Source organism: Solea senegalensis, linkage group LG5 (genome assembly GCF_019176455.1).
Source record: "Solea senegalensis isolate Sse05_10M linkage group LG5, IFAPA_SoseM_1, whole genome shotgun sequence".
NCBI classification, from domain to species: domain Eukaryota; kingdom Metazoa; phylum Chordata; class Actinopteri; order Pleuronectiformes; family Soleidae; genus Solea; species Solea senegalensis.
This window is the reverse complement of record NC_058025.1, coordinates 4,330,878-4,349,534: the sequence shown is the minus strand read 5'-3', so window position 1 is coordinate 4,349,534 and position 18,657 is coordinate 4,330,878. Positions and strand designations below refer to the sequence as shown.

General features: G+C 40.1%; 1 protein-coding gene across 1 annotated transcript in view; it reads left to right on the top strand.

Annotated features, from left to right (window-relative positions):
• The window catches only part of LOC122769418 (EGF-like repeat and discoidin I-like domain-containing protein 3), a 114,239-nt gene extending 95,851 nt beyond the window's left edge, over positions 1 to 18,388 (top strand). The window contains exons 9-10 of the mRNA XM_044025938.1: positions 16,759 to 16,914; positions 18,383 to 18,388. Coding sequence (XP_043881873.1) covers positions 16,759 to 16,914; positions 18,383 to 18,388 — 162 coding nt within the window. The remainder of the gene's footprint in view (positions 1 to 16,758; positions 16,915 to 18,382) is intronic.
• The last annotated feature ends 269 nt before the right edge of the window (positions 18,389 to 18,657 follow it).

Below are 18,657 nucleotides of genomic sequence, written 5' to 3'. Positions count from 1 at the left end.
TTAACATTTCCACATAGCAAACAGAAATTGCCAGGAAAAACAGTCGCTACTTCCCAATTTCACAGTTAATGTAACATGTCCACTGCAGATAGTCTGTGCCGTTCCAGGACTGCGGCAAGTTTCAGTTTTTTTGGAGGGGTGATGATGTGGTGAGTACACCCCCGGCTACAAAGCGATAAACGAGGTTGTAAGGGAGTGAGTGCATCTCTACATCTTAATTAAGTTACTAAACACAGGCCTTTAAAACATTTTTTGTTGTTGTTAAACTTACAAAATTGGACTTCAGTTAACTTCACACCAGCCATTTAAATCATTAAAATGCAGCCTGTAGACTCACTCCTCCTCTGCCTCCTCTCCTTTTCCTGTGGCGCAGAGTAAGTAACAACCTAACATGTAATGTGCCGTTCTACAGTAGGTGCTATTTTTGCACCGAATGGCCTCGCTGAGACAACGACAATTCATCACATCATTTGCAACTTTTCACATTTATTTGTGGCCTGCAAAGGTTACAAAACAAGTTATGAAAGCAATTCCGTTCCAGGAGATTTATTGGTTAGAGAATGTATCTGTAAAGCTTTCACAGCCAATTATCTCCTTAAAGTGATGCATTTATGTGGTGCACGGCTGTGGCACCTTGATAATCACCCCCAGCCTCTGATCATGCACAGTGAGCCAAAACCATTGTGTGAACACTTTGAAAGAAATGAAGAAGCCCTTCAGATCCAATCGGTGTAGGACTGAATTTAGCCACCAGTCATTGTCACACATCAGTGCACGGTTTGTTGTTTCTATTTTTGCTGACCAGACATTTTACACTGAATGCTTTCAAGTAGAAGTTACCTGTGTCATCAGGATTAATGGATACGAAAACATAGATTGAGATTTGCTTATAATTAAATGACTATTTTGCTCGCGTACAAAGGTAAGCAAAAACCAAAGTTTCCATTCCATTATATAGACATACTCACCCAACAACGTCATAAAAGAGTTGTTGAACATTCAGAAGAAAACACTCAGGCTTCAGGCAAGATCAGAATTTAGCTTTTATTGAAGGCAGGGCAGTAAAAAAAATTACCAGATCGCAGAAACTTTCAAGTTTAAATGTACAAATGCAGAGCAGAGCGCGCACATAACAATTAGCGTGAAGCACTTCTTGCGAGAGCGGAGGTCTGCGTACACAGATGCTGATGAGAGGAATTGTGGCAGCCTAGCGAGTAAGACACTGCGTGCACACGGGGAGGAAAAGTGCCTCTCTGCAGGAACTCACAGGGCCAGGGAGAAAAGCACAGTGGGAGACAAGAAAACCAAGACAAAGACAAGTGGAGAGACTTAAGTAATGTGACCTATCATAGTGATTGCTGTAATAGCTCTCACAACAGCACTCCACAGGCATCTACCAGGGTTTTTACTCAAGTGCCAGTTTACCTGCATGTAATTTTTTCCCTCATTGCTAATATGTAAAGTAATGGCATACTCGATAGGAAATGGTACTTCTCTCACAATGAATGATTACCAAGATGGCCACATAAAAGAGACGTGCTATGGCGACTTTGCTCGACCCCCACAGACTCAAAGTATTGGCCACAAGAGTTCTGATATTTCATGTTAAATCCCACTGCTTCATAAGTGTAGTTTTTTGGTCGTAGTTGGCAGTCCTTATAGAAAACTGTAGCCTATGCCAGAACTAGTTCCTTTCCTGACTTTGGCTAAATGTATTTGTCCACTATCCTACATTACATTACTTGAACACTAAATCACACTTTCTACACCAGTGAAGAACCCTAAGCCCGTGCCCCTAAACCATGCACAAGCAAACAAAGCATTAGCTCGTGACACAGACACAACATTGTCCATGCAGAGTTTTGAACACAGCAGATTAGATCACTTCTCTGCTGTGCTGCTTTCAATGTAATCTTTCACTCGAGTCCCGTAGGAGCGTTAGAAATGAGCCCGCACGAGTCGAGCTCTGTGATGTCGGTGCTTGTCCTGCAGGAGCTCAGTGTGGAGGGAGATAAATAGCGCAAAATATCACTTGTGTTAAAACCCTTTTTTCTTCTGACATTTGAAGAGGCACACAGCACCCACGGGCTTTCCAAGGAGCAAGAGACACATGAACTCAACTGATAATACGTCCTTAACGTACACTCAGCGGCCACCTTTTAACACAGATATCTGATCGTATCTAATCACATAGCAGCGACTCTATGAAGACATGGTCATAACATCCTTGTGAAGTTCAGAGTGAGCATCAGAATGGGAGAGAAAAATGTGATTTAAGTGTTAGAACGTGGCGTGGCGGTTGGATTTTCATGCACGGGTTTGAAATGATAAAGAAACAACACTTACTCAAATAACCACTCTTTACAACAGAAGTAATACAGAAGAACTTTGCTGAATTCACACCGTGTCCATCCTTAAAGCAGATTGGCTACAGCAGCAGAACCACTCCGGCCAATTTAACACAGACAAGTACAAATAAATAACATAAAAGTATCAATGAATGTGTGTTAGAAACCCATAAGGGCTAATATGAAGAATATGAAGGAATATACACCAGTTTGGACACTCCAGAGACATTTGTTGAGACAATGTTAAATATAACATAATATAATAACCAATATGTATAAAAATACATGCTATTGTTATATATATATGTGCCAATTTTTTTTTTTTTACACCAGGGCATTTCTTAGATCCCTTTTGTTTGTGTTTTTCATGCTTATTTTAACCATAAAAGGGCCAGAAAATAAATAAGGACAGGGTCATAATAAACTGCCTGCATGTGGTGGTAGATTGTGATTGACTCTGGAAAACAGGTTCACTTCCTGCCATTTCTGCCTTCCTGCGTTGTAGATTAAGTGTCTGGTGGCTGCACTTACCATAAAACGTGTATGTTTTAAACAACGTCAAAGTCAAACAGGAGCAGGTAACAGTTTGGTAAACCCTTTTCTGAATTCATTGGGGAAAAAAAACAAGAAAAGTGGAGCCCGTATGACAGTCTACGAACGAGCACTGATGAAGTAAGTGACAGAAATGAATGACATGAGGCGCTGGAACATAAATCAGTGCTTCCCTCTGTCGAGGAAAAGGCACGGGCAGATTAAGAGGCAGAGGCAGAGCAGGAATTCATTTTGCAGAAAGCAAATGTCAAATAAATGAGCGGTGTTAATGGATTTCACTTTCTAGTCACAGCTTTTACTTTTGCTTACACCCGCCTCGCTTCTTTTTGAAACGATTGCAGATCAAACAGATGCTACATTGTGTTAGAGGGCGCCGTGTGATATCTTGCAGATATTTGCTCTGTTTTTTTTTTTTTTTTTACCTGACATTAGTTTGTTTATTTTGAAACCTTAAGATGCATAACTGTAATTTGTTAGACTATTATATTATGTATTATGGCCACAAAAAAAGAAGAAAGAAACAGCATGAGAAAAAAGTCAGAATACAGAGATTAAAGTCCAAATTCTGATTGTTTGTTTTACATGTGGCACTAATATTCCTCCGTTGTGGGAGGAATATTCGGGTGTAATTTAATTTAAATGACCTCACTGTACCAGCCAGTTGCAGAGCTTGTGCGCTTGTTGTCACTTCACACAGAGCGGCGTTGTCTCATGTGGAGAACCAGGCTACAAAGAGCAATAAGAGGATGTAATGCAAGACTGATTCCTGCTCAGTGCCTGTGACCATGCATTTGTTGTAATCAAAACTGGCATTAACATTACACTGGTTTTTGCTAAGCACAGCTTCCTAATCTAATTGCCACCTCAAATGCAGCACTGTGAACAACACACTCTCTTATTTCTTCTCACAATAGAATTAGCCGGGTGTTTGTTTCGTCCCTCTACACAAAGAAGAATGCCTTTAATTTGTCCCATTGAAACGATCATCACTTCTGGAGTGTTTGTGCAGCAAAGAAGAAGTGTATCCTTTCTAAAGACGCTGCCTCAGAGAGTGAACAAAAAAAACATTGTTGCATGTAAGGACTTAAGAGAGATTTTGATCTTCTGGAATAGCAATTATAATGTCTTTATTTCAAGAACAAGAGACTGGTACTTTGTTGAAATCACTTGCATGGGAAAACTGGGACATTTTCAAGGGTGAGATATTGCTTCAAGGTTGATCCCTGCGCGTTGTAATACACTGTCTTTACAGGCCTTAATAGAAAGGGAGTGTACAGACGGTATCATCATAAATCCAGCAATTATACTACAGTTCTTTGTTGATCTGGTTGAAAATAGATAAAATCACTGACCCTGCACATTGGACTATTCAAAGTTTGTTGCTCTCTCTAAATGCAGCTATTATTCTACCGGCTACTCAGTGTTTTATCATTATTTGTCCTGCTACTCTATAATATGCCCAAAGCTGAATCAATATGAGCAGCACCTGCAGCCAAGTGTTCTTGCCGAACTAATTAAAGTTAGAGGGACAGTGTCTCCAGGTGGTTTCTGTATACTGCAATCAGTGAGGAGCACTTAACCGTAAAGCCTTGGCTGTTATTCTAAAAAAAATAAAAGTGTAAAATGTATGAAACGCCAGCTTTAGCGTGCATTCTAAACGTGGCACTACAGTAAAGGGCAATTGATCAAGTACTTGTTTGTTGTCAGAAAATGTTCACGTTGATTGGTGTTAACACCAAACCTCGACATGCTGATGTTCTCCAATGTCTTGTTTTGTCCACAAACTTTAATGATTCAGTTTTAATGATTTTGTTCAAAGAAAAAACAGAGAATATTCACATTTAAGAAGCTGAAAAACCAAAAAAGTTGGTTTAAATTATTAAATACTACATTGTGGCCACAAAATAAGTATAACATCAGAATCATCGTCAGAATACTTTATTAACATGCACAGTATTTCATGCCCATGAACTAGAGTCCTTTTTTCCTCATGTCATGTCTAGGGCTCCGAGTTCCATCTTCCATTGATCCATTTTCTACCACTTTATCCTCCACATGAGGGTCGCGGGGGTGTTGTGGCAGTCAGATGGCATAGGGCGATAGGCGGTGTCACACCCTGTAAAGAATGCCTCTAAAAAAACAAGAAAATATAACCACTATTAGGGGAAAATGACTTGTTTCAAGCAAAATGATCTGCCAGTGCAGCAAGAAAATGGCACTTGAAAAACAACCTTGAAACAAGTCTAATTATCTTTAGTATCTTAAGCCTTAATAAGTAAATAAGTCCAAAAAAGGGTGTGATTAGATAAATACACTGAATTCAAGTCAATTACACAAGCACATATTTTCATTTTTTGCATTTATCATAGGGCCACACACAGAGACAAACAGCCATCTTACTCACACGCCTGCAGTCAATTTAGAGTGTCCAATTTACCTAATCTACAAATCTGTATGTCTTTGGACTGTGGGGGGGGAACCAGAGAACCCGCAGAAATCCCACACACACACGGGGAGAGCATGCAAACTCCATGCAGAAAGGCCCTTGTTCCAACTGGGGCTCGAACCCGGGTCTTCTTGCTGCAAAGGCGAGCGTGCTGGAGCTGAAACCATTACTCGATGAATCGATTATTAATCGATTACTAAATGAATCGCTTTTTAAGCCTTTTTCATGATTTAAACAAGATTTCGGATTGTTTCACCTTCTCAAATGTTAATCACTTTGTCTACTGAATCTCCGTTGATACAAAGCCAGAACAACAGATGCAGCCATCACTGCAAATTCCTCAGCCAGCATGTGTGTGTGTGTGTGTGTGTGTGTGTGTGTGCAGATGTGCCAACCCAGTCTGAGGAAGGCGAGATCAAATTTGCACCATGTTCTACAGTGCCGATGAGTTGAAGACTTGGCGAGGTTTAGAATAGGGACAAAATCACATTAAGGGGGACTGTTGCCGGGTTATTATCGGTCCTCTACGGAGACGACTGTCAGATGGGGGCCCCCTATATTGGAAAATCTTAAAGCTCATTAAAGAGTCCCTTCTTGTGACAAAATGTTCAAATGAAAATTGACGTAAATAAACAACGTCGCCTCAAAGAAAACACATTCAATTATCTTTGACAACAAGAAATCCAGGATTATCTTAGGGAGAATCTGCACTAATTTGAAAACATGGCTGATGTAAATTTCATTAAGGCTTTCATCGCCAGAGCCTCATTTTAATCCCGTCCAATATGGTTCTTTTCTTTGGCCTGTTTCATTCAATTTTCCCCCGCAGCTACTATGCTGATTCAATTAACTACCAAATGAAGTTACAGAATGGACGGTAAATCCATCTGTTTTCCTTTCAGGTGGGCGTTTTTTATAGTCCAATCCCTCCATCTACTGTTTATTATATACTATATATATAGGTACACATATATATATATATACAGGTTGGGAAGTGCTCGGAAATATGTGTAATGGAGCTCTATTGTTTCCATTATTCACGGCAGCCATCTTATCTTTCAACACCACATCCTGATCCTCATCTTCCTCTCTCTCTGTGTCTGTCTCTCTCTTCCTCTCAGCTAAAGCAGGATGCATTTATCTGTTTTATCTCGGGATGAGTGATTCATGAGTCTGCGGCTGTGCCAGCTGTAATGTTAGATCTGCAGCAACTGTCAGAATTGAACGTGCCAGAGCCCGAAATCAGTGCAGCCGAGATTGGGGTCCGGTGTGTTCTGCATGCATTATCTCGAAGGCTTTACTGTCGCTTTACTGACAAGCGGCGAGACTCTCAACCGCTTCCCATATGTTTAAGTTGGAGATCTTTATGTCTATGCACCCAGGGGAGCATGAGAGTGCACTGGAGCAGCACCATGACACAATGGAATATTAAGATTAATTCAGGGATGGCTGCAAAGTTAACATAATGGTCTGTAAAGAACCAAATATTAAGTATTTTAATCGTAAAGGCCACTTACTGTATGTCCTTAAGTGGTATCTAGTATGTAATCTCATGGTTGCGTGTGAAGCACACTCTTCCTTTTGTGCAGAGTAAGGGGTTTGTGTGCCCACATGTGTGAGAATTTGATATGAATATTGTATAGACCATGTGAGTCCACAAGAGGAGTGTTGTGTACCAGCTATAGCGGTTTAGCACATTTTGTCGGACCTTAAAGAAGCAGCCTTGTCTTTGTTAGATTAGGAACACATTTCACTTTAAACATGCACTTCATATTCCATTTTTTATTTTATTTTTTTTTGCCTCCAGCGGGAATACAGATTTGATTCCAGACCAGATCACACAGGGAGAGGGCTACTACTTTACATTTAATCCCTCAGTGTCAGCTTCATGTCTGGTGGCGGTGAATATTTCACAAGGCAGAATCCCTCCTGTGTGGCGTGGTGAGACCTCGCTTCACTCGTAATAACGCGGTGTTGCAACTTGATGGTTCAACAGATGCCGCTCCCCGCTGTAATGGCTCTAAATGATCGAGTCCACCACGCTCGATTTGCTTCTCGTTCCTTTTGCCACGGCCAATTCCCTTCCTTGTTCCCTGCAACTGGCTAAACTTAACTTGACGCGCCGAAACAGAGGCTCCATCGTCCAATTCCGTGCGACGATTGTGCTTTAAGAGTTTAGTATGGATGGGAAGAATATAGGAATGCCTGGAATGTGCCAATAATCAAGTTTTCACTTGAGCAGTGTGAATACTGACCTGCAGTTGGATATAATAAGTGACCAAGGTTATTAGAATTCATCCTGTGGCCAACATGCAGGCTTTCTATTTATACTGTGAAGTTTAATTTCAGCTACATGCAAAAGGGAAGACCAGAGTGCAGAGACGAGGCGAGGATGTTTAATGCATAGCAATGTTCATGCCACGGAAAACTGTTTACAAATTTGTGAGCCTGTCACCTTTTTGCAATTCACTATCAGTCACTACACAGACAGTGCCTTTCTTTTATTAATATCATTTGGCTGCAACGTAGGATGTGTTTCGACTAGCCAACCAGTCGAGTCTCGTAAACGCGCCGGCAAAACAAGTCACGTTGCTCGGAGGACTTCAGTCATCGTGACGGGCTGTTTGAATCACATTTAAATGCCGTGTGTGTGTGTGTGTGTGGGTGTGTGTACATGGCACAAAAGACATGGCAGAACATTAAAAATGTGAGCGCTGGCGCTGGAACGTGTTCAGTGCGGCAGTGACCAGTGTAACACAGTGTGACGCCGTCTATCTGTGACATCGCCTTTATCATCCCGAATAACTCCCAGGCAACCCAGTCACTCTTCACACTGCGGGTCTGCACACCTGCTTTTCTCTATGTGAACTCCCAGCAGGCATTTATACCTGCTGTGATCTCACCATGTCATGTGCAAAACCTATATATGTATATATATATATGTGTATATATATATGTATATATATATATATATATATATATATATATATAGTGTGTATATATATATATATATATATTTATATAGTATATATATATATATATATATATATATATATATATATATATATATATGTATATATATATATAGTTTTTTTATATTCTTTTTGTTCATAAAAACGAGCCAGTGTGAACTTTGAACTGTGACATATTTCCAAATGTCAACATTTTGAGTACTTTTTGCTCAGGTGTGTTTATAAAAGATTTTTGCATCAGATTGCCGAAGAATAAATGCACATTCGTATAGCCTCTGTATATACTATACGTTTATCTATAGTAATGGAAAAAAAAGCAGCCAGAATGCTCTGTTGTGAGGGTTAAGGTCATGGCTAACACTTACTTTAGGCCTTCTAAATGAATGCAGTGTCCTTAGAATAAAAGCTTAGCAGACCAGTGTGTATGTGTGTGTGTGTGTGCGTGCATGAACACAGTGTGACACTGGCAGTTAGTGCACCTCCTTGCTTCTGTATCTCTAACTTTTTTTTATCACAACTTATCCACTCCCAATGTTTGGAAGTGGGATTGCAGTTGCCCTGTTTTAAAGGCTAATGGCCCCTTTAATTAACGCCCAGCAAGTGGAGGGAGACGGTTTGTTCGGCCTCATTCGCCAGTGGATTATTACTCTCGCTCTTTTCAGTTAAAGTTTGCAGACTACCTGCTGTAAAATGGTCGCCACAGAGGTTGGGTGTTGTGGCTTTTCATGTTGGTCTTAGTGTAATGAGGATCACTCACCGCTCTCTTTCTCATTGTCTTTTTTCATTGCGATTAAATTTAAACATAGCTGCTCTGCACATTCTAGGATCATCTGATACTCAGTTTTATAACACTATAATGTTAAAAAAGGGGTTATGTATGTATGGCTACAACTTTTTTTGTGTGTTAGATTTTGTTCTGTCGAATTGTAGAGATAAATTCTATTATTCGTGGTGATAACTAGGGCTGAACAACTCATCAGAATGAAATTATAGGGGGCACAATATTTTTTAAAGCCAATATGTGTGTCAAATAACCATTTTAGACTAAATATTGTTCTATAGACTGAAGAAAACATCTTTGTTTCTCACAGATCTGCACAATTATCACACAGTAATCATAATAGTAATCATTTAAATATGTTGAATGACAAATGAATGAGAATATTTCTCTCTCATATGGTGAATAATATTACAATCGCAATTTCAGTGATAATAACCATTATTAGATATTTATATAAAATCGTTCAGCCCTAGTGACAATCAGTGGCAGTGTTTTTTATCTGTTTTAACTTATGCTTAAGTTTAATTTATAACATAAAGCACTCAAAAATATATCCAATTCATTTGAATTGTATTTCTATAGTGCCAAAAACATTATCTCTATGATTATCTCTATCACGCTGTTAGGTCGTAAACATGTTTCATCTAAAATTATATTTTTATCATCAGTATGCAAAAAATAATCCTTGTTTGTGAGGTGTGTGGATTAATTTGTGTAATATTAATGTCTCACTCTTACTTTGCATGCTCAGTTGCTTACCCGAAGGTTTCAAATTGTATTTTCTCAGAATATTTTAAATTAGTCATATTTTTAAACGGAATGCATTTTCTCTGTTTTCCATTTCGACCTGCAGATAATTTTAATTAGACTATATATTTTCCATTTTTTTATTGTCCAACAGAGTTTATGAAGTTTGTTTCTTTGCTAAGAATAAACAATATTTCATTACCAGTTTCTGCTGTGCGTGCAGCTGTAAATATGCTACACACCAATCGTCGGTTTCTCATACATGAAAAACTTAAACATACATGTCCCAAAATAATCTTTCAAGCTCAGTGAGTGTCAGATCCCTGGTTCATCATATAGAAATTGGCTCAGGTCGGCTGCCTGTGTCTGGAATGGCACATTTTTATACTTAGAAAGGTGTCGTGACACACAGAGGCTTTTTCTTTGCACTCAGTCGAGAAGTGTTGCACTCAGTCACCCATTTGGTCTGGAAATAGGCTGCAGCCTTCAGCTCCTTCTGCCGTTTCTTTAGTCATTTTGTGTTTGCCAGTCGGGGCTGAGATGCTTTCTTTCCCTGAGATGGTAGGGTTGCAGAATCGCATAATATTGGGCTTTGTCATGTGGCAAGTAATACTATGATCTGGCACCAGGGCAGAATGTGTGAAAGTAAATGGAAATGGGATTGAGAATAAGAGTCAGGCCACTTCAACACACCAAAAAAAAGTGATGTGAGCATTCACTTTATGTGTTTGCTCTGAAGAAATCGCTCAAAAATACACTGTGTGTGACTTAAGCTTGGTGAAACATATTTTGGCTTTGCATTTCCCTTGTGGCTGATGAAGACACTGTGGGTCAGCTGACACACAGTGAAGTAGGGGCTAGCATTGTTGCCTCACAGCAAGGTGATCACTTTCAATCCCAGTTTGACTGAGGGCCTTTCTCTATACCCCACCTTTTCACCTATGTCAGGTGGGATTGGCTCACACATTATTCTGGATAATATAGCGTTTTTATACCCTAAATGTGCAAAGTTCATGTTATTGTTCTGCCTTTTAATGAAATAAATGATATCTATCAGAATAACTACTATGTTTTGAGAATGGCTATTTTAGTCCCGTTTTGATTCATTATTATGCTGTAATTAAAGTTGATATCAGTATAATTGTTATCAACAATCTCTGCTGCTGCTTGTATAAATTACATTGTTGTTGTATAAACATGTCATCACTGACTCAGAACTGTCTTGTCTAAACTTATAACTTGATACAATTGTTGTATATCTGTTCCTGGTCTCACTCTTCTGTCTCTATCATCGTCTCCCTCTTGACCTTTCTTTCCCCCCTTTCTGTCCCCCATTTTTTCCTTTCACCCCAACCTGTCGAGGCAGATGGCTGCACATCTTTGAGTCTGGTTCTGTCAGAGATTTCTTCCTGTTAAAATGGAGTTTTCTTCTCTCCACTGATGCCTAGTGCTTGCTCATTGTGTGAATTGTTGGGTTTCTCTGCTCTCCATTATCTCCTTAAATGTCCTATTTCTTTAAAACCCCATACATCCACTTTTAAATGGTGGCCTAGAGCCTTGACTGGACTGTGCGTGTGTGTGTGGACATGGTTTGGGCATTTCATGCAATGCTGAACAATGTCTCAGTAATTATTATTTATATGAACAACAGGAGAAGTCTTCTATTTTCTCAACTACGACCACAAGATACTGCCATGTATATCCTATTCATGAATATGAATATTATATTACAACAATATAATATAATATAAACAATATATATAACAACTTGATCAAAATAATGTTTTAGTCAAACAGATCAATAGCATATAATATAATTGTAGTAAATATAGATAAAGAACGAAGAAGAATAGATTCTTCAACACTTCTCGAGGAGATGAAGCCAAGTCAAACGGGATGTTTTGCAAGCTCTCATGGCAGCGTTAAGCTTTAATGATATCTGTCCCGCTGTGAGGTTGATGGGCTGTAGCACTGTCCTCATGGCCCTGTGAGTTGTGCGCATGCAACGTTGAATTCTGCACTATACCTGCTGTATAGGAGGAGAATGAATGTTTCACGCAAAGGCATGCACAGTGTGTAAGGATTAAATGTTGAATGAGCACAACTGGAGGGGAGAATATCAGTAGGATGCTGTGTACAGTATATAAAATAGGAAACTGGGACTCATTTGGCTTCGTTTTAAACGGCCTCTTACATTTGTTCAAGTCTTTACTAAAGCCATTTCACATCAATATGAACATGGGATTTACAAACCAGCTCTTTCCTTTTCACACTTTCTTTTAAAACATGTACCAATGCGTAAGTGGCCCTGAAGCTAAAATTAGAATGTCTACATGTATGCCACATGTATCTAGAGAGCATATATAGACTTAAAGTTGAAGTGCATAGCTTGTTTTTGTTGTTGGGTGTTTTTAGTCTGCCTCTGTTTGGTCTAACATTATTGTGTGCTGTGTCCTTCATCACTATCCGACCTGAGGAAGCATCTGTGTGTGTACAGCAGCAGTGCTGGACGACTAGGCTTCCCCTAGTGCGACTGCGTGAGCGTCTGTGTGTGTGTTTTTGTTAAGGGTTGCTGCAGCTTCTATTGCCCAGGTGTGCACAGTCTGCTGCCAATGGGTGGAAAGCAATCAGCCGACCTACGTTTGACTTCAGTTGGGGCTGACTGCGCTTTTGTCCATCTCTGAAAACCTGTGTTTTTGAACTCTGTGTACTGGTGTTACTGGCGATTCAATTGTTGACACCTCGTGGTATGCTGGCATTTTTCTCTGACACTTGCATTGTTCTAACTAATCCAGGCTCTTTAACTCAAGGTTTGAGTCTATTTTGTTACTATTTGTTTTATTTTGTCATCCGGGACCTTTTGTCCCTGCATGTTTTGTTAACTTTATTAAATAAAATAATCCATCCATCTTCTACTGCTTTATTCTCCACATGAGGGTTGCGGGGCTGTGCCAATCTCAGCTGACATAGGGCTTGGTCACACCCTGGGCAGTTCGGCAGTCCATCACAGGGACACATATAGAGACAACCATTCACAATCACACCTATCCCCAAATCTGCATGTCTTTGGACTGTGAGAGGAAAAGTGTGCGGCCCATAAATAATCATATTTTCCAAAAACACCCCTTCACGAGCTGGGTCGTAACAACTAGGATCTTACTTCTGAAGTATTTCATGGGAGCTTCTTTGTATTTTCAGTCTTACTCCAACCTTTACAGCCCTTTTGCTTTACTTCGACAATATGGCCATTGCCTCTGTCTTGACATAAAACAAGTAAAAGAGAGCGAGTTGTGTGGGCTTAATCAGCGTTGTATGAACTCATGTAACAATGGTTTGAATGTCACAGACTTTTGTTTGGATTTAAATTAAAGTTGCACGCTACAGCTTTAAGACACTCACTGTGTCAGCAGCTCATGGAGGAGAGAATGGAGCTGAGAATGTGATGGTGAAAAAAAGGACAGAAGGTGGGATGGAGGAGAGACCTTGCATTAACAAGCTTGTCTATCTCCCCTAATTCAGTTTGGGCCATCAAAGTGTTGGGAGCTGGGGTGGTCGTATTTTTTGACCGCTACCTGTGGCATGAATTACAGGTTCCCCCTTCAAGGGTGCCTGCGTTTTTGGTGGCAGACGTGACTGCTTGGCTTGAATTAGATTACTTGAACACTCTGCAACTGAAGCGTAATCAAAGCCTCACAGTGTGCGGCATCATGGCCCATAAATCAGCCCAGCGGTCTGCGCCGTTCTTTATATCTGCCCCCTCTGTGTTGTGGCATTATTGTCATCGTAACAGAGCTGTTGTTTAAAGATGTTCATAAACATCGCAGCCAAAGTCGCGTTCGGAAACAGACATGGCATTGACACAAAACGGGAAGCAGAGGAAGCTTCCATATGGAGGAGAAACTGCATGAATAGTGTATTCGTAACAAATGAAGCGCACACTCCGTTTGTGTAGCATCGGCATAATTGCACACCTGTAACCACAGCGTTGTTGACGGTTGTACTACGTCTGCACGGAAACGTCAATGCCTCTTGTCCTATTTTCCGTTGGTTTAACATCTCACAGCTCGGAGTTTATCCACTCGAATGCCTTTAAGAGAAACTCTTCTCTTCTTTTGTATTCAACAAAGGCATTGCTTTGTCTGCATGTGTTAGGACCCGAGTCTATGAAACACAGCAGGGGTTCTGCATGGAAGAAGACCACACTAATACCCAGAGAACTGTCCTCAATCTGAAAGTAGTTGGCAGGGAAGAGACACATAGCGGAGTTGAGAACTTGTGGCGACATCCACGTTACTGCTTTACTTTTAAAGCGCTTCAACTTCTGTTCGAGATGCGCCCGGCACTTTAGTGCACATAAAAGCAGAAGTTTCAAGATGCTGCTGACTCTGACTGCTGACTTTGAAAACACAAAACACTTACTTTCAGTTTCACTTTGTCATTAGTGTCGTTAAGGAAATCTCTAAATCTCTAAATCTTTCCACTGTTGTTTCTCGTGAGCACTTTCTGAAACCAAGCAGACAGTGTGCGTCAATGACAAACCATACTGTAGGACATTAGCCACCAGGGGGCATCGCTGCTGGTTAATAAAGAAGCCAGTTTGAGTTGAAGCCACTTCTCACTTGATTTATAACATCAGTAAACCTTTCCCTTTTAGATTAAAATAGAAACTAAAGCACAGCACACATGAGTGCATTCTATAGTCTATATGGAACATGGAGCTAAAATGCTCTTCTGGACACATATGACAAAAGTATAATACAGTATTTCAGAGTTTGTAATGTATGGCAGGTCATAAAAATGTGGTGGAGAGAGAAAATAGAGCCATATCTCATGCATTCATTTAGTTCAGTTGTCTTATTTGTTTAATCTACAATATTTTGTCATTGTCAAAGCCAGCGTGACATAGTATATGTTGGCCTATGACCAGGCCAATTAGTTTGATGTATGGCTGCCTCAGCGCTGTGTATATTCAGCAGAAGAAATAAATCTGTATGCTTGTGTTTCTCTCTCTCTCTCTCTCTCTCTGGCTTCTACAAACAATCTACTTTAGATAATTGACACACGGTCATTTCAAAGTTTTGGGCCAAATGTGTGATATATTTACACAAACGTGACACAACCTTAATACTTTTTAGTTATTTTCTCTGATAAATCATGTAGAAAGTAAGGTAAGGTCCGCCTCATTAGAAGCCCCAAAAGGATTGCAGGTCTTATTTAACCCTTATTTCTCACGTGGATCTGTGCCACAGGTGCACCCATGGTAAATAGCTGTAGGAATAATACACAACTCCTTATATGGACATCCTGGGGGTGTGTGTTTATAGGTCAGATATTTAAAAAAGGTGTTTTAGTGGTGATACAAAGGCTCAGGTGTGTTTATATAGTTGGTGAACATGAAATGACTTTTTCATCAGATTGCCTATAGGTTGTGCTGAAAAAAAGGATATAAGACACTCTATATTGCACATTCTTAGTAATGGAAAAAAGCAGGCGAATTGATCTGTGTTATGACATTTAGGGTGTGGTAATGTTCTCTCTCTCTCTCTAAGTAAGGCAATAACATCATGCCAGTATCTCAAGAGCTCTCTGAAGGCCTTCAAAAAAAATATCTCTGAAATATTTTTAAATTAAAAATCCAACTTTAAGGAAACTACATCTACATCTGCACGGCGACTAAAACTGGCTGCCCTAGCAGAGACGATCAAAGACGAGATGATCTAATAAAAAAATTAACTGTTGATGTCAAAATGCATCTAAAAGAAAGTGCATAAATAAGTGTGCCAGGAAAAAGCCCACAGTTTGCCAATGGGCATTGGACAACAGTCCTTTTTTTTTTAATAATGTGTTCTGGACAAGTGAATGAAAGTTCCGCCACTTGAACTGCGATGATTTAGATGTGTGTTTCTGTCTGAGGAACAGGAAGAACAGCTTACAGCCTCTGATTCACTTTTACAATTCAGAGGCCATTTGTTCGGCAGTTGAAGTTCAACCAGAGATATTTTGACGGAATATTTATTATCTCGATAATAATGGAAGATTTCAATCCATCCTTTGAAGTGATGCCGAGGTGCTCGAAACGGGCAGTGTATGCAAGAATTACCTCAAACATCAAACCATCAAAAAATGAACAAATGTAGCAACAGAAAATCAGTGTTCGACAGTTATGCAAAGCTAATGATGGAAATGCGAGCACCTGAGGCCACGGCTGCACTTTTTAACAGTGCAATATTACATCTGTTGACGCTTATGTGGCACATGTGATTGAAACGTCTTGATGTTCTTCGCGGCCTTGTGTCAGTACGTCCTCTATATTCTCTATTTCTGTCGACTTCCCCCATGGGATAAACTTGTTTTCTCGCACATGTGTACATTATTCATCTAACGTAATTACCACGTTGCTCGTATCATCCGTAGATAAAGTCTGACCTGTATAGTCATATCTGCCTGTAGATACATTTTGGTGACGCTTCGATACTTAATCTTGTCATCATACGCTTTGGGGTCCGGGTTGATCTCACTTTCCTGAATAACGAAGCACGATTGAACCCCAAACTGTCAGTAGAAATAACGGCTTTGCGTTGACTGCCTGACGTCCTCGAGCTGCAAATTGTTTGCAACAAATGAGAGCGTATTAAAAATGAACCCCCAGCGGTGCAGTCTCCGACTCGGAAGCTGCTGCAGTGTGTGATTTTCAGTTTCGCTGAGGCGAGGTTGTGGACTTAGCCTTGTTGTTCAATACTCTGTGAATAATTGAAACTGACTTCTTGTACCTGATGTCTTTATACTGTAAAATCCTCTAATGACATCAAAAGGAGGAAAGAATGCTGTCTAGCATATTTTGAAGTTAACTTTCCTGAGTGATCAACACATTCTAACGCTTTTCTTTCCTTTTGTGACCCGTGTCTCTCTCAGATGGACCTGCTCGTGCCAACCAAGGTCACAGGCGTCATCACCCAGGGAGCTAAAGACTTTGGCCACGTCCAATTTGTTGGCTCGTACAAAATCGCTTACAGTAACGACGGAGAGCGGTGGAGTATATATCAAGACGAGAAACAAGGAAAGGACAAGGTGAGTTGCTTCCACACATAAAAGAGTATGATGAGTTAAGTCAACATATTTAGTGAGAGGACACACTTTTATTGCCTTGCACACAAAGCACATACTGTATGTGTATGTGTAAAAAAAAATACTGTTGAATCAAAAATGCATGCCTGTGGGTAATCTGAGTACTGATGTTTTGAATTATTTATTACACCATCAAGTCTGGGTAGGGAGAAATATTGTCAACAGAAAAATGCATAGGAGAGAGAAACCTTAAGCAGGAAAAAGAGACTCCAATTGTGCTTGAAAACTGTCCATTTTGGGACCTGTCTGTTTCTCCTCACTTCCCTTAGCCCCTTTGCCTTATCTTTGGCTCAAACTGAGGTTTGCTCGGTCTGTCCTATTGCCTGTCTCTGGTTTGGGATCAGATAAGACTGGTGCTGTCAACCTGGCTTGGCCAGTGCTGTCCTTCGCAGTAAATCTTGTTTTACGGCCCTTCAACCAAGTACACATGTCCATTCCAATCGCCCACGACAACGGTGACAGTGCAAGGCTGCAGCCGGTTCTCTCCTGATATCAGGAAGAGCTGCAGGCTCCAGGTTATAGCTGGGTGTTTTTTTTTTGTAGATGCTGTTTACTTTTATCTTTTGCAGTATTATTGAAAGACAAGCGCAGCCTCTGTTTACTCATTTATTTGTGCTGCGTCCAATATGAGAGCTAATACAATTCATATATGTATGTTGCATAAAAGCAAACGCTACAGAGATTTGAACTACACTTAGCATATGGAATATAGTCTGCCGTGTAGCATTTGTTTTAATCTACAGCATAATTTATTTGTTCCTTTCCTGTTTTGTTTTTTTTATCTTTTTTTCTACAAGATTTCATTTCTAAAGCCTCATTTATTCAGTTTTTGTTCAGATTTTTGCAGCGTGCTCCCACAACACCATGCCCTTTTTTATAAAGTTTTAAGCAGCTGCTCAAGTTCAACTCTGCTCTGCTGTTGCTCAAAACAGTTTTCCCTTCACTGAGAAAACACCATTGTTTGCATAAACGTCTGCTGCTTCTCTTCAAATCCGACTCCTCTGCGTCTCTCAAACATCATCGTCTCATATCGCTGCCCTTTTAAGATTTCTCAACTGAGAAAATGCCGGTTGGCTAATGGGAGGTTCACTCCGTGGTGTGGATCGCTCAACCCAGTACATTATTTTGAGAGTGAAACTATTTTCTTCATGTACAAGTGGTGAAATCATGTCTGACATTTAAGCGTGTGTCTATTTTTATGCAAGTAAACACTCAAATGAGGTAAATCAACCACATAACATGAGGTTTCTAACGTGACTAATGTAGCTCAGACCGAGTATTAACAAAACTACTCGCGCTGCTGTAACATGAAATAAGATTTTAACCTAAAAACATATGAGCATTGGTTACTGTAGGTCAAATTATCCTGCACAAAAACCCAAATGTGGTTTTTGTGCTGTTTTTTTTTCAGATCTGAGGACACATTTGAGACAGACTTGAAGCTTTCAGACCTGTACTTAGCACGATCTGGCCCCCGATCAAATCACAGGGATGCATATTAATACCAGGTCTGATTATGCCGTCATATTGAGTTGCACAGTTGCACTGCAGTTCTGTGCTCTGCAGTCTGCGCACATAAAAGCATCAGCCTCGATACCTGGCTTTCTCATAAGAAGGGAGTGGGTTTTCGTGTGGTGACTGGAAGTACCATGTTAAAAATAAGATCTAACCATAAAGCAGAGATTC